General features: G+C 36.6%; 1 protein-coding gene across 2 annotated transcripts in view; it reads left to right on the top strand.

The window, feature by feature from the left end:
* Positions 1–18,936, top strand: part of LOC123530732 (ADP-ribosylation factor 1) — a 79,887-nt gene extending 60,951 nt beyond the window's left edge. For both annotated transcript variants that reach the window (XM_045311503.2, XM_045311497.2), the window contains exons 2-5: positions 3,556–3,737; positions 8,119–8,229; positions 9,638–9,762; positions 14,458–18,936. In XM_045311503.2, the coding sequence (XP_045167438.1) occupies positions 3,593–3,737; positions 8,119–8,229; positions 9,638–9,762; positions 14,458–14,619 (543 nt within the window). In that variant the 5' untranslated portion in view covers positions 3,556–3,592 and the 3' untranslated portion in view covers positions 14,620–18,936. The remainder of the gene's footprint in view (positions 1–3,555; positions 3,738–8,118; positions 8,230–9,637; positions 9,763–14,457) is intronic.
* The last annotated feature ends 552 nt before the right edge of the window (positions 18,937–19,488 follow it).

Genomic DNA, 19,488 nt, shown 5'->3' on the forward strand with positions numbered 1-19,488 from the left:
TGAACGTCGAAAACCGTTTCTGATCAATAACTTGAGAACCACTAGACCCAGATTGTTGAATTTCTTAACATGATTGGAAATGTAGAGTAGATGACCCCTATTGATTTTTGGGTCACTTCATCAAAGTTCAAGGTCACAGGGGCCTGAAATTGGAAAACCGTTTCTGATCGATAACTTGAGAACCATTTGACTCAGAACCTTCAAACTTTATAGGGTGATAGGACTTACAGAGCGGATGACCCCTATTGATTTTGGGATCATTTGAGCAAAGGTCAAGGACAAAGGGGTCTGAACATGGAAAACACTTTCCCATCAATAACTTGAGAACCAATTGGCCTAGAATGTTGAAACTTAATAGGATGATTGGACATGCAGAGCAGATGATCCCTATTGATTTTCGGGTCGTTCGATCAAAGGTCAAGGTCACAGGGGCCAGAACATGGAAAACAGTTCCCAGTTCATAACTTGAGAACCACTAGGCCCAGAATGTTGAAACTTCTTAGCATGATTGGAAATATAGAGTAGATGACCCCTATTGATTTTTGGGTCACTTGATCAAAGTTCAAGGTCACAGGGGCCTGAAATTGGAGAACTGTTTCTGATCGATAACTTGAGAACCATTTGACTCAGAACCTTCAAACTTTATAGGGTGATAGGACTTACAGAGCGGATGCTGTGATGCATTTCGCAGACATCATACCGTTTAATTCTGTCTGTTCAAAATGTAAGATATCTTCTGTTCTATTCTGCTCTGACCTGTGTCTTTGATAAGTCAGTTAATGTTTTATGATATTGTATTTTTGTTTCATGTTTTGATCTGCCTACCTTCCAATTTAAAATGCTTGGTATCTTATTACCGTAATGTAATTTTAATTTCTTTTATAATAGTTCAATTCCCATTTTTTATTGAACATTATATAAATGTTTTTTATGTAAAGCACTTTTGAACGTATTTTTATATGAAAAGAGTGCTATATAAATGAGGTATATAATAATAATAATAATAATAATGACCCCTATTGATTTTGGGATCATTTGAGCAAAGGTCAAGGACAAAGGGGTCTGAACATGGAAAACATTTTCCCATCAATAACTTGAGAACCAATTGGCCTAGAATGTTGAAACTTAATAGGATGATTGGACATGCAGAGTAGATGATCCCTATTGATTTTCGGGTCGCTCGATCAAAGGTCAAGGTCACAGGGGCCAGAACATGGAAACAGTTCCCAGTTCATAACTTGAGAACCACTAGGCCCAGAATGTTGAAACTTCTTAGAATGATTGGGCATGCCGAGTAGTTGATCCCAAATGCAGCCAACCGTCGGTGTCTCTTGGACTTTCGCTGCTGTCCTCCTTTGACTTCTTGCCTATTACTACTATACATTGGAGAAACATGCGCTTTTCTACAAAAGCATCTTCTAGGTTTTGAGCGTGTTTTACCGAAGCTCTTCCTTTGTTATATGTTCTATTTGGATATGGAATATCTGCACCAATACAACCTCATGATACGGACTTTTCTGTACAGTGCCGTGACATGCACATTTTGGCACACTGTTATTGTTTCCCCATATGCGAGCAGATATATTAATTTTGTCTTGTCCGTCAGTTTGTATGTCCTGACTACTCAGTCTTCGTTAGAATGCTCATTACCATACCATATCTGTAGCATTTTCGGGTTGGGGACCTCTGTGGCGAAGTGGTTAATGTCTCAGTGACTTCAGATCACAACAAAACTTATTAATTATTTTTGTCGGAGGTCTGTTTTCTTACCGCCTACCTATTTCTGGTGTAACGTTTTAGTGCCACACAAATCCCGTCGGTGAAAAGCTAGCTCATCACCAAAGGTGATTTATTGCGCCTATATACTGTCTTTTCACTTTTTAATGACAACTGACAGGTTTACAAATTTGCATATTAATGGAATTACTTCCCTTCATGCATTCAGTAATCGTTACATTACTTTCCCCTCCGAGAAATCTCGTCCTGAGATTTGGCCTAGGAATACATGGGTAAGGCAACTCTAGTCCGGCAGTTGACTTCATCCCACCACTGCCACCATTTGTAACGTTTGTACTGGCATCCACACGGCCAGACACACACAAATCCCGTCGCTGAAAAGCTAGCTCATCACCAAAGGTGATTTAATGTGCATATATACTGTCATTTTACTCCAGTGACAATTGACAGGTTTACAAATTTGCATATTAATTGAATTACTTCCCTTTATGCATTCAGTAATCGTTACATTGGTTAATCGTCATTTCTATTTTTACCTCGGCTGTACAAAGTACATTGTATATGGGGAGATGCACAGTCATTGTATCTCTGCTATTATTTTATGGATAAGTTTATACTGATTTATTTCAGCTCGATTGTGATGAAAGCCTAAGCCTATTTGAATCACTTTTAATTTATGTAACTAGAGGCAATTGACTTAATCAGAATGGGGTGAGCGCATGACGCTGTGATCCGTAGATTTGTGGCCTCCCTTTTGGGATTAGTGGCAGGGCTTTAAAGGGACTAACATAAACATATTAGGCAAAAAATAATTTCTCTCAAAAATCCGTAAAAGGTGTGCACTCTGAAAGTGACAAGTGGTACAAGCTTATTGACATCAGTTTTTTGCAAAATATTCTTATAAATTACCAAACATATTGTGCAGAAGGTAGTAAACCGTTGCAACGCTTTTGAAATAATGCAATAAAAATACATTCTTCTTGCATTTTTACAAATATCTCACTTTAATTTTCACCAACATTATCATACTTTTTCAGTGTCCTGTACACATTCTGTGCCATATTTGGTGGAAATGAACGTGTTGAAAAATTGCACCCAAACTGGTCGAGTAGCTTTAAGTGAAGCGGAATGATAAGAGATGTGCTTTTACTAAAAGGCGTATCTAGTTTTATTCTATATCTATTTTATCTATCCAATCGTGAACGTTCATTTGCAACACATGACCGTACAGTATATTACCTTATTGGATGCACGTGCGTACAAAAAAACCTGTATTTTTCTGTATTTGGATGGTTCAGAAAGTGCCATGTTAAACATACGATAAAGCCCGAAACGCGTGAAAACGTTCCGAATGTAAATCGGGCGAATAATCTTTAATTTATACTAAAATAAAATAGATATAGGATTAAAAGGTTATTTAACATTGAACTGTACAATACGAGATATATATATCACCGTATTGTACAGAACAATGTTAAATAACCTAATAGTATTACAATGAAGTGAACATTCAAGCACAATATAAATTTTACAGTGACATGAACATTTATGCACAATACTTATTTTTATACAGTCACGGACATTTAAGCATGTTATTGGTAAACAAAAAGCGCGATATTGATATACAGTGAAGTAGACAATAAAGCACAACATTGTTACAGCATGACATAGACATTTTAATCACTGTTGTTTTTCAGCGGACATTGAGGGACATCATTTTTTGTTATACAGTAGCGTGGACATTTAAGCTTATTACTGTTGAACAATGACACAAATATTTAAGCATAGTGTTGTAATACAGTTCCTTACTTTTTCCAGATATATTACCGAGTGAGCAGTGAAAGAAAAAGCCAGTATGGGGGGAATTGCTTCGCTTTTTAGGGGTTTGTTTGGAAAAAAGGAGATGAGAATATTGATGGTGGGTTTGGATGCTGCTGGTAAAACTACCATTTTGTACAAGCTGAAACTAGGAGAAATTGTTACTACTATTCCAACCATTGGTAAGTTAATAACAAAACAAAATAAGCTGGCTTCAGAAAAAAATAAAATAGAATTTGTAGAGACATATTATAATGTATGTGAAGTCTGCATGCTTAACCTTTAGCCTGCTGGTGGCAAGTGACTATGCTAGTGCATACCGAGATCAGCCTGCACGTATCAGCCACTTACAATCTTTTAAGATTGTATGTTATGCGATTTTTGCAAAAAATAACCCATTTTCGACTTTTTAGCTCACCTGCGCACAAAGTGCTCAAGGTGAGCTTTTGTGATCGCCCTGTGTCCGTCGTCCGTCCGTCGACGTCGTCGTCAACAATTTGGCTGTTAACACTCTAGAGGTCACAATTTTGGCCCAATCTTAATGAAACTTGGTCAGAATGTTACCCTCAATAAAATCTTGAACGAGTTCGATATTGGGTCATCTGGGTTAAAAAACTAGGTCACCAGGTCATATCAAAGGAAAAGCTTGTTAACACTAGAGGCCACATTTATGACTGTATCTTCATGAAATTTGGTCAGAATGTTAGTCTTGATGATCTCAAGGTCCAATTAGAATCTGGGTCATGTAGGTTCAAAAACTAGGTCACCAGGTCAAATCAAAGAAAAAGCTAGTTAACACTCTTGAGGACACATTTATGACCGTATCTTAATGAAACTTGGTCAGAGTGTTAATCTTGATGATGTATAGGTAAAGTTTAAATCTGACTCCGATGGGGTCAAAAACTAGGTCACAAGTTCAAATCAAAGGAAAAGCTTGTCAATACTCTAGAGGCCACATTTATGACTGTATCTTCATGAAACCTGGTCAGAATGTTAATCTTGATGATCTTTAGGTCAGGTTCGAATCTGGGTCTTATGGGGTCAAAAACTAGGTCACCGGGTCAAATCAAAGGAAAAGCTTGTTAACACTCTAGAGGTCACAATTTTGGCCCAATTTTAATGAAACTTGGTCAGGATGTTACCTTACATAAAATCTTGGACGAGTTCGATATTCGGTCATCTGGGGTCAAAAACTAGGTCACCAGGTCAAATCAAAGGAAAAGCTTGTTAACACTGTAGAGGCCACATTTATGACTGTATCTTCATGAAACTTGGTCAGAATTTTAATCTTGATGATCTCAAGACCGGTTTGAATCTAGTTCATGTAGGGTCAAAAATGAGGTCACCAGGTCAAATCAAAGAAAAAGCTAGTTAACACTCTAGAGGCCACATTTATGACCATATCTTAATGTAATTTGGTCAGAATGTTAATCTTGATGATTTCTTGGTCAGGTGAGCGATACAGGGCTTTCATGGCCCTTTTGTTTTTTATTTGGTTAAGTATTTATATGTAGGCTGCTATCTCCGTTCACTTTACTGGTATAAGTTTGAAACTTCACACACTTATTCATTGTGACATGCAGTGTGCAAGTTCCATAAATCTGCTCTTGCACTTTTACAAAATTATGCCCTTTTTCGGTTTATCAGTTTTAGTTAAGTTGTTTGTAAGCTGGTATGTTAGTACCCACTAATGGGAATGGATTGAAACTTTACACACTTGTTCACTGTGATGATATGACAAGCATTGCTCAGGGTTTATAACTGCACTTTCACAAAATTATGCCTCACCATTTTTAGCTCAACTGTCACAAAGTGACAAGGTGAGCTTTTGTGATCGTGCGGTGTCCGTCGTCCGTCCGTCCGTGCGTCCGTCCGTAAACTTTTGCTTGTGACCACTCTAGAGGTCACATTTTTCATGGGATCTTTATGAAAATTGGTCAGAATGTTCATCTTGATGATATCTAGGTCAAGTTCGAAACTGGGTCACGTTCCATCAAAAACTAGGTCAGTAGGACTAAAAATAGAAAATCCTTGTGACCTCTCTAGAGGCCATATATTTCACAAGATCTTCATGAAAATTGGTCTGAATGTTCACCTTGATGATATCTAGGTCAAGTTTGAAACTGGGTCACGTTCCATCAAAAACTAGGTCAGTAGGTCTAAAAATAGAAAAACCTTGTGACCTCTCTAGAGGCCATATATTTCACAAGATCTTCATGAAAGTTGGTCAGAATGTTCACCTTGATGATATCTAGGTCAAGTTCGAAAGTGGGTCATGTGCCGTCAAAAACTAGGTCAGTAGGTCAAATATTAGAAAAACCTTGTGACCTCTCTAAAGGCCATATTTTTCATTGGATCTGTATGAAAGTTGGTCTGAATGTTCATCTTGATGATATCTAGGTCAAGTTAGAAACTGGGTCACCTGCGGTCAAAAACTAGGTCAGTAGGGCTTAAAAATAGAAAAACCTTGTGACCTCTCTAGAGGCCATATATTCATGAGATCTTCATGAAATTGGTCAGAATGTTCATCTTGATGATATCAAGGTCAAGTTCGAAAGTGGGTCACGTGCCGTCAAAAACTAGGTCAGTAGGTCAAATAATAGAAAAACCTTGTGACCTCTCTAGAGGCCATATATTTCACAAGATCTTCATGAAAATTGGTCAGAATGTTCATCTTGATGATATCTAGGTCAAGTTCGAAACTGGGTCACGTTCCTCAAAAACTAGGTCAGTAGGTCTAAAAATAGAAAAACTTTGTGACCTCTCTAGAGGCCAAATATTTCACAAGATCTTCATGAAAATTGGTCAGAATGTTCACCTTGATGATATCTAGGTCAAGTTCGAAACTGGGTCACGTGCCGTCAAAAACTAGGTCAGTAGGTCAAAATAATAGAAAACCTGTGACCTCTCTAAAGGCCATATTTTTCATGGGATCTGTATGAAAGTTGGTCAGAATGTTCATCTTGATGATATCTAGGTCAAGTTCGAAACTGGGTCACCTGCGGTCAAAAACTAGGTCAGTAGGGCTAAAAATAGAAAAACTTTGTGACCACTCTAGAGGCCATATATTTCATGAGATCTTCATGAAAATTGGGCAGAATGTTCATCTTGATGATATCTAGGTCAAGTTCGAAACTGGGTCACGTGCCGTAAAAAACTAGGTCAGTAGGTCAAATAATAGAAAAACCTTGTGACCTCTCTAGAGGCCATATTTTTCATGGGATCTGTATGAAAGTTGGTCAGAATGTTCACCTTGATGATATCTAGGTCATGTTCGAAAGTAGGTCACGTGCCGTAAAAAACTAGGTCAGTAGGTCAAATAATAGAAAGACCTTATGACCTCTCTAAAGGCCATATTTTTCATGGGATCTTTATGAAAATTAGTCTGAATGTTCATCTTGATGATATCTAGGTCAAGTTCGAAACAGGGTCATGTGCGGTCAAAAACTAGGTCAGTAGGTTTAAAAATAGAAAAACCTTGTGACCTCTCTAGAGGCCATACTTGTGAATGGATCTCCCTAAAAATTGGTCAGAATGTTCATCTTGATGATATTAGGTCAAGTTTGAAACTGGGTCATGTGCCGATAAAAACTAGGTCAGTAGGTCAAATAATAGAAAAACCTTGTGACCTCTCTAGAGGCCATACTTTCATGGGATCTGTATGAAAGTTGGTCTGAATGTTCATCTTTATGATATGTAGGTCAAATTTGAAACTGGGTCAACTGCTATCAAAAACTAGGTCAGTAGGTCTAAAATTATTAAAATCTTTTGACCTCTCTAGAGGCCATATTTTTCAATGGATCTTCATGAAAATTGATCTGAATATTCACCTTGATGATATCTAGGTCAGTTTCAAAACTGGGTCACGTGCGGTCAAAAACTAGGCCAGTAGGTAATAAAAATAGAAAAACCTTGTGACCTCTCTAGAGGCCATATTTTTCATGAGATCTTCATGAAAATTAGTGAGAATGTTCACCTTGATGATATCTATATAAAGTTCAAAACAGGGTCACGTACCTTCGAAAACTAGGTCAATAGGTCAAATAATAGAAAAACCTTGTGACCTCTCTAGAGACCATATTTTTCAATGGATCTTCATGAAAATTGGTCAGAATTTTTATCTTGATAATATCTAGGTCAAGTTCAAAACTGGGTCACATGAGCTCAAAAACTAGGTCACTATGTCAAATAATAGAAAAAAGGACGTCATACTCAAAACTGGGTCATGTGGGAAGAGGTGAGCGATTCAGGACCATCATGGTCCTCTTGTTTGGTTTTGTTTTTATGTAAGCTGGTAGCTTAGTATCCATTAATGGAAATTAATTGAAACTTCACACACTTGTCCACTATGATGAACCGACATGCATTGTACAGGTTCCATAACTATGTTACGCATTTTTACAAAATTGTGTCTCTTTTTCCATTAATACTGATTCAGTTGACAAGGCTGTGAATAGCCGAGCATAGCAGTCCACGGACAGCTCTTGTTTTCTTGGACGTCGATTCTGGAATTTTTATTTTAGAAAGACTGCAGCATTATTTCCAGTTGACTTTTTTTCACAGGCTTCAATGTAGAAACAGTAGAATACAAGAACATCAGTTTTACAGTATGGGATGTTGGTGGACAGGATAAAATCAGACCTCTGTGGAGACATTATTTCCAGAATACACAAGGTAACATTTTGATATCCTTGGGCACCATGGTGTCTGTACAATGTTTGTATTAAGAGTTCAACTTAAGCCAGTGCCAGCGGAAATGATTGGTGTTTCACGTGTTCTCAGACTGAATCGTTATTTTTTTTTCTATATGAAGATTTCTTTTATATCACCTTACCCTGTATCTTAGGTTTTGACGCGTGTTAGCACAGTATCAGACTCTATTGAAATTTGAATGACACAAATATCCAGACCAAGTTGCATTAGGACTGGGCAAATATAGAGTATAAACAGAAAACTGTTGACGATGATACTGCAGGGCTAAAACTTGCGGAACTTAATATAACAATGTAAGGGAATAAAAACTACATTGGTTTTTGACAGTACCAAAATCTTAATAAAAAAATGCTAGTGTTATAAAAATGTTTAAATCTGGAAAGTTTCACCTCTTAAATATAAACTAAAACAAAACATAGCTTGAGTATAGAAACACTTTCCTGTGATTAAAGAACAAGGCAACTGGATCTAATTATAAAAAAGCTCGTTTATTGTCCAGATGTCACTTTGTCTACCTAACTACATAAAACCAGTTAAGAATATTTTGTCTTCATCGTTTGAATTCGTTCTTTCATCTTTAGTTAAAACCTAGGTCACTAGAGGAAATCGTAGAGTGTACTCGGGTTTTGCATACGGACACAATGCTCAACTTTATAGCACTGCCTCACTGGAATATTACGGCGTAGACACGTGACATGATACCTCACCTAGTCACACTATACTGACATGGCGCTGACAAGTCCTAAAATCATACCTCACCTAGTCACACTATACTGACATGGGGCTGACAAGTCCTAAAATCATACCTCACCTAGTCACACTATACTGACATGTCCTAAAATCATCCCCTTAATGCTGAGAGCCAAGCAAGGAAGTAGCTTGTACCATTTTTCACGTCTTTAGTATGACACGACTAGGGAGGGAACCCATGACCCCTCTCATTTGAAGCTGACGCTTTACCACTAGCATCCCGAAGCGGTTAAAATAGTTAAAAAAGACATTTTACTTTCTACGTAATTTGCGTGAAACCTGGTTGGAATGTTCATCTTTATGAAATCTACTTCAGTTTTGAAACAGGGTTATTTGTGTCAAAATAGTGTAAGATGAGTGATCAGGACTTTTATGGCCCTCTCAGTATCTCCGTGTCTTTAATGGGTATGATGGATTTGTATAAATACTTTAATGTAGTTGAAAGGCACAGTCTATGTATTATGTAATGAAAATTATTGTCAGTGTGGTATAAAAAGATTGAGTAATGTTTGATAAAACATTTGCGTGTAAAATCATACAAATGGTACAGTTAAACATTAATTTATGAAGCAAACGTTAATATAACGTTTCCATTATGCTTTTAAATATTTTTTTTCAGGTTTGATATTTGTTGTAGACAGTAACGATAGGGAACGAGTAGGTGAGGCAAAAGACGAGTTGCAAAGAATGGTGTCTGAAGACGAACTTCGAGATGCAATTTTACTTGTGTTCGCTAACAAACAGGTAATGTAAGCAGTTTTTTCAAATTACATTAGGTAAAATGAGTTGACATGACTTCATTGGGTAAGTGACATATCTGAAGCTGTTATTTTGCTTATTTTGCTCCTTTTTCAACTTAGAAGTGTTGGCTGAAGTTCTGCATGTAAGCAGGTTTTTCTGAAACTTTTAGGCTGAATGCGTTCAAACCCCTCATAAGTCTTTTGTCATCGTGATTTGACCCCCATAACTCTGACGTATCTTAATGAAATTACATCCCTTTTTGATATAGAAAATTTGTCATAGTTTTGCATAGAAGTTTGTTTCTGAGAAAATTCATGACCATATATTTTCAGATTCTGCACACATCCTTGACTTAATAAGAGTATCTCACATGGTAGATTTAATTAGTCAGGTTTACATTTTGGCATAATTATGTCCTTTTTCATTTTGAATTTTGATGAAAGTACTGAATGCTTTCAAACTCCTTATAGGTCTTCAGCATCATGGAATGACTATTCTGAGCCTGGTTCCTTATCTCCGACTTACAAAATTATGCCCATTTTTCAACTTAAAAAAGCTTTGCGTACGCTAGTACATGTATTAGGTAAAATAAGATAAGATACGACAAATTTTATTTTGAGTCAGCAAGACAAGTAACAATACAACATAAGCACTCGGGGTGCTTTTGAACCGATAATGTATTAACAAATTTATTGTCAGGATACGAGTTATATGACCCAGGGAAGTGCCTACGCCTTTTGTATCTTGAACAATGAAATGGGTCCAATCACTAAGGTGACTATGTCTTAGACTAGCTGACAAACGATGTAGAATGCAATTTGTTAAAAGTATAGCTGGTGAGACCAAATATTTAATATATAGAATTTTCTACGGCTACCTTACCAAAATGATTTGTGTCCCGTCAGACAATGTCTTTGAATCAACAACATACGAGTCCTATCGCATATACTCGGCCTCTGTCCTCTTAATTGAAGTTACAACGCTGTATGATTGCCATGACTCCTGGATGCTCAACGCCTGTATGCTATCATATGTACCATTCAACTACCATATAGGTATATCCCAGATGTCTTGGCTGTACTTTGCCAATAAGGCTGAACCGCCTATAAGCTTGAACTCTCCTACTATCCCAGTAGATTACCAAACTCTGGGTTCCGGTGTTCAGCCTATATTTGCTATCGTCTACAGCATTCAATTACCCTTAAGGTTAAAAACCTCTATGCGCTGGCCCCATCGCTCGAAACCTTGTTGAAAGTCTGCAACTCATCTTTAGTCTATGAACTTCAAACATCTGTTTTTTTAATAATTTATCCGCCCTGACAGTGTAGTTGCAATAACTTCCTTATCAAGGTACTGGGATACAAATATTTGATTGCAAATGACCTGATAATAACTACTTGAAATACAGAGTGTGTCAGAATACAAGTAATATGACCCAGGGAAGTGCCTATGCCTTAAGTATCTTGAACAATGAAATGGGTCCAATCGCTAAGGCGATTAGGTCTTAGACTAGCTGACAAACGGTATAGAATGTCCTTTGTTAAAACGAGACTAAATATCTCATACATAGACTTTCCCCTGGCTATCTTGCCTAAATGATTCGTGTACCAATGATTCGTAAATGATTTAAATTATGAGCAAAATAATTACAGGGATTAGGCAAATCACTAAATGTTTCAAACTAACAATCTTCAGTCAAACTCCTATAGGCTGGAGACTCTATACTTGACTGGTCTTTTTGTCGAAGTTCCCGTCAGACAATGTCTTTAAATCAACAACATCCTATCGCATAGATGCTTGGCCTCTGTCCTCTTAATTGAAGTTGCAACGCTATATGATTGCCCTGACTCCTGGATGCTCAACGCCTATATGCTGTAACATGTAGTATTCAACTACCATATAGGTATATCCCCGATGCCTTGGCTGTACTTTGCCAGTAACGCTAAACCGCCTCTCCTATTATCTCAGTAGATTACCAAACTCTGGGTTTCTTTCTCAGCTTTCCGATGCTCAGCCTATATTTTTCAACTACCGTTAAGGTAAAACTACTATGCGCTGGCCCTATAGCTCGAAACCTTCTTGAAATTCTTTAGTCTATGAACTTCAAATGTCTCCTTTTTAATAATCTCTCCGCCCTGACAGGGTAGTTGCAATTACTTCCTTATCAAGGTACTGGGATAAATTATTAGTTGATTCCTCGATGCGTCTTCTTCCATCGCTGGATACCGAATGATCTCTCTGTCATCCATCAATCTTTTTATACCTTAGCATACGTGAGCTTTGATTGGTGATATTTATAGAACTTGTTTCTGATTGGTCGAAATTTGTACATAGTATTATACAACGAGTACATGCTCTAACAAATATCTGGTTCCCTTAAACTATTGTATATGACTCGACATAATGAACCCAAATCCTATTATTGACAGCAATTTAACAATAGTTATTGCAATGACAGCATGAAAAGGGAGTCGGGCACTATCTGTGCTTATATGTTACGTTATCAATACTTCTATAGAGCCCGCCCACTTAGCTCAGTAGGGAGAGTGTTGTTCTACAGATCGCAGGGTCGCAAGTTCGATCCCCGGGCGGGGCGTATGCTCTCCGTGATGATCTGATAAAAGACATTGTGTCTGACATCATTCGTCCTCCACTGATAATTCATGTGGGGAAGTTGGCAGTTACGTGTGGAGAACAGGTATGTACTGGTACAGAATCCAGGAACACTGGTTAGGTTAAACCCCCGCCGTTACATGACTGAAATACTGTTGAAAAACTGCGTTAAACCAAAAAAAACAAACAAATTATTCTGACATTTATCAGGAACAAAAGTAAACGAGCTGTAAAAGAAAGACTTGATTAAAAGAACTATGAGCATAAGAAGGTCTGTTTTGAATGATTAACCAAAGAAGTATAAAATACTATAATATTTTTATAGCTCTTTGGATTAACCTAAAAATATATCTTGCACAAAACAGAACATTACATGACATAGCACGAACAGTGAGATATAGTTTATAAGACAAACCTAAAGCCATTACTAGCACATGACAGAACATAAGATGACATGGCAACAACAATTTAAATACATGTACTGATACTGAGGAGGAAGAGTTTGAATTAGTTGAGCACGCTGCCCTACAGCGCCTATTCAAGATTAACTAAATGCTATTTAATGTCGTATTTATGTCTCCCCCACTATTGTTTTTGCCCTGTCCGTCCGTCCTTCAGTCACACTTCATTTCCGATCAATAACTGGAGAACCATTTTACCTAGAACCTTAAGACTTAATAGGGTGGAAGGGCTTATGGAGTAGACGACATCAAAGGTCAAGGTCACAGGGTCCTAAACATGGAAAACCATCACTTGACCTAGAATGTTGAAACTTAATAGGATAATTGGTCATGCAGAGTAGATGACCCCTATTGATTTTGGGGTCACTCTGTTAAAGGTCAAGGTCACAGGGGCTTGAACATTGAAAACAATTTCCGATCAATAACTTGAGAACCACTTGACCCAGAATGTTGAAACTTCGTAGCATGATTAGACATGCAGGGTAGATGGCCCCTATTGATTTTTGGGTCACTCTGTTAATGGTCAAGGTCACAGGGGCCTGAACATGGAACACCATTTCCAATCAATAACTTGAGAACAACTTGGCCCAGATGATTGGACATGCAGAGTGGATTAACCCTATTGATTTTGGAGTCACTCTATTAAAGGTCAAGGTCACAGTGGACAGAACATGGAAATTCATTTCCAGTCAATAACCTAGAACCTTCAGACGGCAAAGGATGACAGGGCTTATGGAGTAGATAACCCCTATTGTTTTGGGGGTTACTCCATCAAAGGTCAAGATCACAGGGGGATGAACATAGAAACCTCTTCCCAATCAATAACTTGAGAACCACTTGACCCAGTATGTTGAAACTTAATAGGATAATTGGTCATGCAGAGTAGATGACCCCTATTGATTTTTGGGTCACCCTATTAAAGGTCAGGGTCACAGCGGACAGAACATTGAAATCAATTTCCGCTCAGTAACATGAGAACCATTTGACCTAGGTTCTTCAAACTTCATAGGGTGAAATGACTTACAGAGCAGATGACCTCTAATGTTTTTGGGTTCACTCCATCAAAGGTCAAGGGGGCTGAACATAGAAAACTCTCTCCAATCAGTAACTTGGAAACAACTCAGAATGTTGAAACTTATAAGTATGATTGAACATGCAGAGTAGATGACCCTTACGGATTTTGGGGTCACTTGATCAAAGGTCAATGCCACAGGGTCCTGAACATGGAAAACAGTTTCCAATTCATAACTTGAGAACCGCTAGGCCCCAAATGCTGAAACTTAGTGGGATGATTGGACATGCCAAATAGATGACCCCTATTGCAGCCAACCGTCAGTGTCTCTTTGACTTTCGCACCTGTCCCCTATTGACTTCTTGCCTATACGACTATGCTGTGGGGGAGTCATGCACTATTCTACAAAAGCATCGTCTAGTTACTGTTGTTTTTGTCCTTTTTCGGGATTTACCAAATTCTATATAATGTCATATTTACAGTTGTTTTTGCTCTTTTCTATGATTTACCGAATACTATTTAATGTCGTATTTACTACTGTTTCTTTCCTTTTTCAAGATTTACTAAATTCTATTTATTGTGTTATTTACTGATGCTTTTTCCCTTTTTCAGGATTTACCAAATGCTATGAATGCAGCCGAGATAACAGATAAACTAGGTCTACACAGTTTACGTGCTAGAAACTGGTACATTCAGGCAACGTGCGCTACAAGTGGGGATGGTCTTTACGAAGGTCTTGACTGGCTGTCAAACCAACTGAAAAATACTAAATGATCATTTCACATTGACTGTAGATATATGTTTAATACCTGTGTACATTTTGGTAATGACAGCATAGATTATCGTAAGTCAGTGACATTGTAGGCAGAAGAAATGGAATTGGTAATTTGCACAGTCTTTATCATTTAAAAGATAAAGACTTTTACAAAAATTAGTGCAAAAAAGAAGTAGAAATACAGCCAGACAATTAAATATTATTTCAAACGTATTAATTGTAACTATATTTTTGGATTGACCAAAATCAAAACCTATCTCAGCACAAGCTGTATGGCTGTTTTAGCTTGACTTTTCAAAGAAAAAGTAGAGTTTTACGCTCACCCCAGCGTTGGCGTTTGCATCGCCATTGTTTGTTTTTGATAAAGTCAAATATCTCTGATACTATCAAAGCTATTGACTTGAAACTTAATATAGATATTTACTATCAAAGTCTGCACAATGAGAAACAATCCCCATCACTCTGATGTAAATTTTGACAAAGTTATGCCCCTTTTTGACTTAGAATTTTCGGTTAAGTTTTTGATGAAGTCAAATATCTCTGTTACTATCAAAGCTATTGACTTAAAACTTGAAATTATTATTAACTATTAAAGTCTACACCAGGAAATACAATTCCCATAACTCTGATTGAATTTTGACAGAGTTATGCTCCTTTTAACTTAGAATTTTTGGTTAAAGTTTTTTATTGTCAAATATCTCGGTTGCTATCAAAGCTATTGACTTGAACCTAAAATAGTTTTTTACTATCAAAGTCTACACTAGGAGAAACAATTCCCCTAACTCTGATTTAAATTTTGACAAAGTTTTGCCCCTTTTTAAATTAGATTTTTTTATTAAACTTTTTATAGATATTTTACTAGCAAAGCTGTCATTCAGAGTCAAGCACGAAGAAAAGTCGAGCGCACTCTTACAGACAGCTCTTGTTTTTTCAGCATTCAGCAGCTTGATAAAATCTACATTAGTGTTTAAAGATTTTACTGGGTTCGTTAAATGGTTTGCTGTTAATAGTGATTTATGAATATAAACTTCTTTCACACTTAACTAATTCATATACGTCGTCCATAGTTTCAAATGTTTTGTAAAAATTGAGCAAGAATTTTCAATGTCGGTGGAGCTGTAAGCCAATTAGATATACTGTAAAAGCAGAAATTTTTGCGAGGATTTGAATTTGCTATATTCGTTAGGCCCTCCCTACATCTTGTGAAAATTTATCATTGCACACATTTTTAGTATTATTCAAATTCAAGTAGGATATCATTTTTACAATTTTGTGAATATTACATCTGGTGAACATACTCAAAATTTCAAATTCATAAAGTTTATCCAGCGAAAATATGTGCTTTTACAGTAGTTGTGTAGTTCAGAAGGTTCTTTTTCATTGAATGCGAGGTTATTCTTGATTGTTCTTGAATTTTATATATAAAATGTATATTGTACTTTCCTTGTTAAACAATTATTGTGGGAATACTTAAAAGCCTGTTCGAATTTTTGTATGTTTACATTACTTTCGTTAAAGTATTTAATGAAGTCTTAACTCGGTTACCGATACTCATATGAAAGTACATACAATGAGAAATATTTTTGGGTTTTAAGCAAAATGCAAAATGTACGCTTTCTAGTTTATTAATAACCTGTCAAATAATACAGTTCTGTATCAAGTCTGTACTAAGTGTTATCATTTTGCCATCTTGCCATTCTAAGTAAATTTATGTTTATTAGTAGTCAGCTTTTTCTACCTTACATTAAGGTGATCAAACAATGATCAGACAGGTTGGCTTTTTCTCTTTTCATAAACTTTCACTTCGTGAATTGTTTTAAGGGGTTGAAATTAAATCTTCTAATAGGTAATGCCGTCTGTGTGTTTTACTAAAGTTACAAATAATTGGTCCTTCTTCCTCAGAAAGATTACTAGTACATCCTTTAGACATAAATTCATTCAGAATGGCTGACTAATCTAATTGATGCATTCCAGATTTAATGTTATAATTAAAGATGAAACTCGATATCTCGAACTCGCTTATCTAAAAGATGTCTTAATTTAAAGTCGAATTTCGGTTATCTCGAAGTAAAATGTTCGATCCCGTGGAAGTCGAGATACCGAGTCTCAACTGCACTGCTTGCTGACATATAGTTATGTCCATTTGAATGTTCTATATCCTCAGTGTGAAACTAAGCAGTTGCCATTTAATCATGAACAAATTATGGTTAAAACTTTTGTAATTTATTTGCTTGTGTTTTAGGTATTATGTAAAGAAAAATAGTTTTCTGGGTTTCTTTTCTGTGGTATCAAATACAGATTGGATCAAGAGAACCTATATAATGACATTATCCACTCAGGCACAATGCTGTTGATGCATTAAAATTACATTTCATCATTAGGCAATGTGTCAACATCTTATCGTTTTAGCTTTGTACGAGACGAAAAAGTTCTGCACACTTTATTTATAATCAAATAACATTTCGATAACCTTGGCAACTTCATAATGCATTCATTGGATAAAACTATAATTAGGACGCAACCGTATGAAGTAAAAAATAATCAGAATTTATTCAAAAGTTTGAAAAGTCTTTGCCATCACATGCACTATGGTTTGGGTTTCAAAAGATGTATGACGTTCAGTTGTGTGGATACGGGAGGCATATGCAAAAATCAGTCTCAAACAGAAATTGCTGGCCATTTGCATACTCGGTAATGTTGTGCTGAAAGTTAACATTACATGCATTTTATGCTAGATGCAAACAACTAATTCATTTTACTGTCAGATCATGCAAGAACTGAGTACTAGTATTTGAACTTGTTGCATGTCAGATGACAATGCTTAAGTCTTAGCAGACTGGCTGTTCTTAAGTCGTGCACAGTTGTTACTGTAGTTTGAAAAACGAAGAAATAATGATTCGATGTTTAATTAGCTATTGTAATTGCTACAAAAGCTATTAATGGACCGTGTAAAGATTCTTTTGATAACCTAAGTTATCTTCCTGTTTGGAAATTTAAATCGTTTACATGAAGAATCGAAAGAATATCCTATAAACGTAATAAAGTCTTATAAGAAGATTCTTTCGAAGCATAGAATGCTAACAAGCAATATTATAGCAAGACTCGGTTTGATTAATTCTGTTCTGCAACACTTCTCATACTCTGAAACATCAGTTGAAATGGAACACAATCGATACAAAATAACAGGTATTAGGGAATGGACTCCATAACTCCAAAGGACCAAAAAATAAACAACATCCAAGTCCAGGTACGGGGATGCTTTAAAGGCCATCACACGGTCATCTAAAGACTGCTGTATGGAAATATTTTTATACACTCTGCGAGATCCTTTTGAAGCATAGCAACAAAGCAGACCAAGCAGATTCTGTTACATGTGCTTATGATGGTTATACAATGGTTTAAACTACCTATTTCTTTTGAAAACGTGCAAGACCGATGCACACTTTGGGATGGATCTGCATCATTTTGCAGTTTCTTCTCATTGCTCCCTATTTGTCTTTATATCCAGATTACTAAAAACCTCTGTAGAGCAACACCCTTTGGGAGATACAAAATTGACTGTTATGTAGTTGTTGTTCTGGAGAGGTAAATTCGATAGTATTTTCAGCTTAGGGCAATTTTGATGATGATGTTACAGAGGGTTTTGCATAGCATAGGCCGCTTTTGAGAGGTCGTATTGTACTGTCCATTTAATTTATTTATATGATAACCCTAATTTTATTGATCTATCTGCGCATTTCTTATATACAATATATTAAAATGTGCAGAACATTTTTGTCGACTTTATTTTAAATAACAAAAAATACAAAGATCTGAAGTAATACTTTGTTTGATACTTCAAACTTTTTGCATTTTAGGCTTTCCTGGAAGTACTTTCAATATATTCACCCCTGAAATGTTTGCAAATAAAGAGTTTATACAGTTTGAATAAAAGAATCTGTCGACTTCGTCGTAGAATATTCGTTACTTGAATTACGCAAGCATTTTTTAATTCAAAGGTATTGGTGCTTCTGTAGCCTAGTGGTTAAGGTCTCTGACATCAAATCTCTTACCCATCACCACATCGGGTTCAAAACCTCGAGTAAGGTAAATTTATGCGGGGAAACCATTCATCTGGCTTAGTGATGAAGGATGGTTCCACACACTGGTGTCCACTGCTGCCTGAAATAATGCCTGGAGGTTCTTCCTCTTTTCAAAAGCCTTTTCCGTATAGAGGAAGAAGTGCGTGTTGGCTCCAAAGTTCTGTTCTATATTATTTTTTCTGTTTAACATTTATATAAAAGCTCTTGTAAAACAATAAATTTTAATGAATGTAACAGCAGTCTTTCTTATCCCTGAAAGTAAGGAAATTGTTACGTTTAAAAGGTTAACCTAATTCAGTGTGACATTAAACCCGATCATGTTTAGTATACTTTCTGAATAGTAGAGCTAGTGATTCTACCAAGTTGTCGGAGTGAAATGTTGTCGGAATGTTCTTGAAATGATGCCTGGTCCTTATATCAAAGTATGTTCTTCCTGCTTAAAGATCTTGAAAACAATTACATCCTATTGAGAAAAAGAATTCAAATCCTCATTTTATATAGATCCATGATTGTCAAGATGCCGACAAGGATAATTATGTCTCCTGGGGAGACATATTGTTTTTGCTCTGTCCGTCCGTCCGTCATACTTCATTTCCAATCAATAACTGGGGAATCATTTGACCTAGAATCTTCAAACTTCATAGGGTGGTAGGGCTATGGAGTAGACGACCCCTTATTGTTTTTGGGGAACATGCAAAACCATTTCCGATCAGTAACTTGAGAATCACTTGACCAAGAATGTTGAAACTTCATAGGATAATTGATCATGCAGAGTAGATGACCCCT

This window comes from Mercenaria mercenaria, chromosome 11 (assembly GCF_021730395.1).
Source record: "Mercenaria mercenaria strain notata chromosome 11, MADL_Memer_1, whole genome shotgun sequence".
Classification (NCBI taxonomy): Eukaryota; Metazoa; Mollusca; class Bivalvia; order Venerida; family Veneridae; genus Mercenaria; species Mercenaria mercenaria.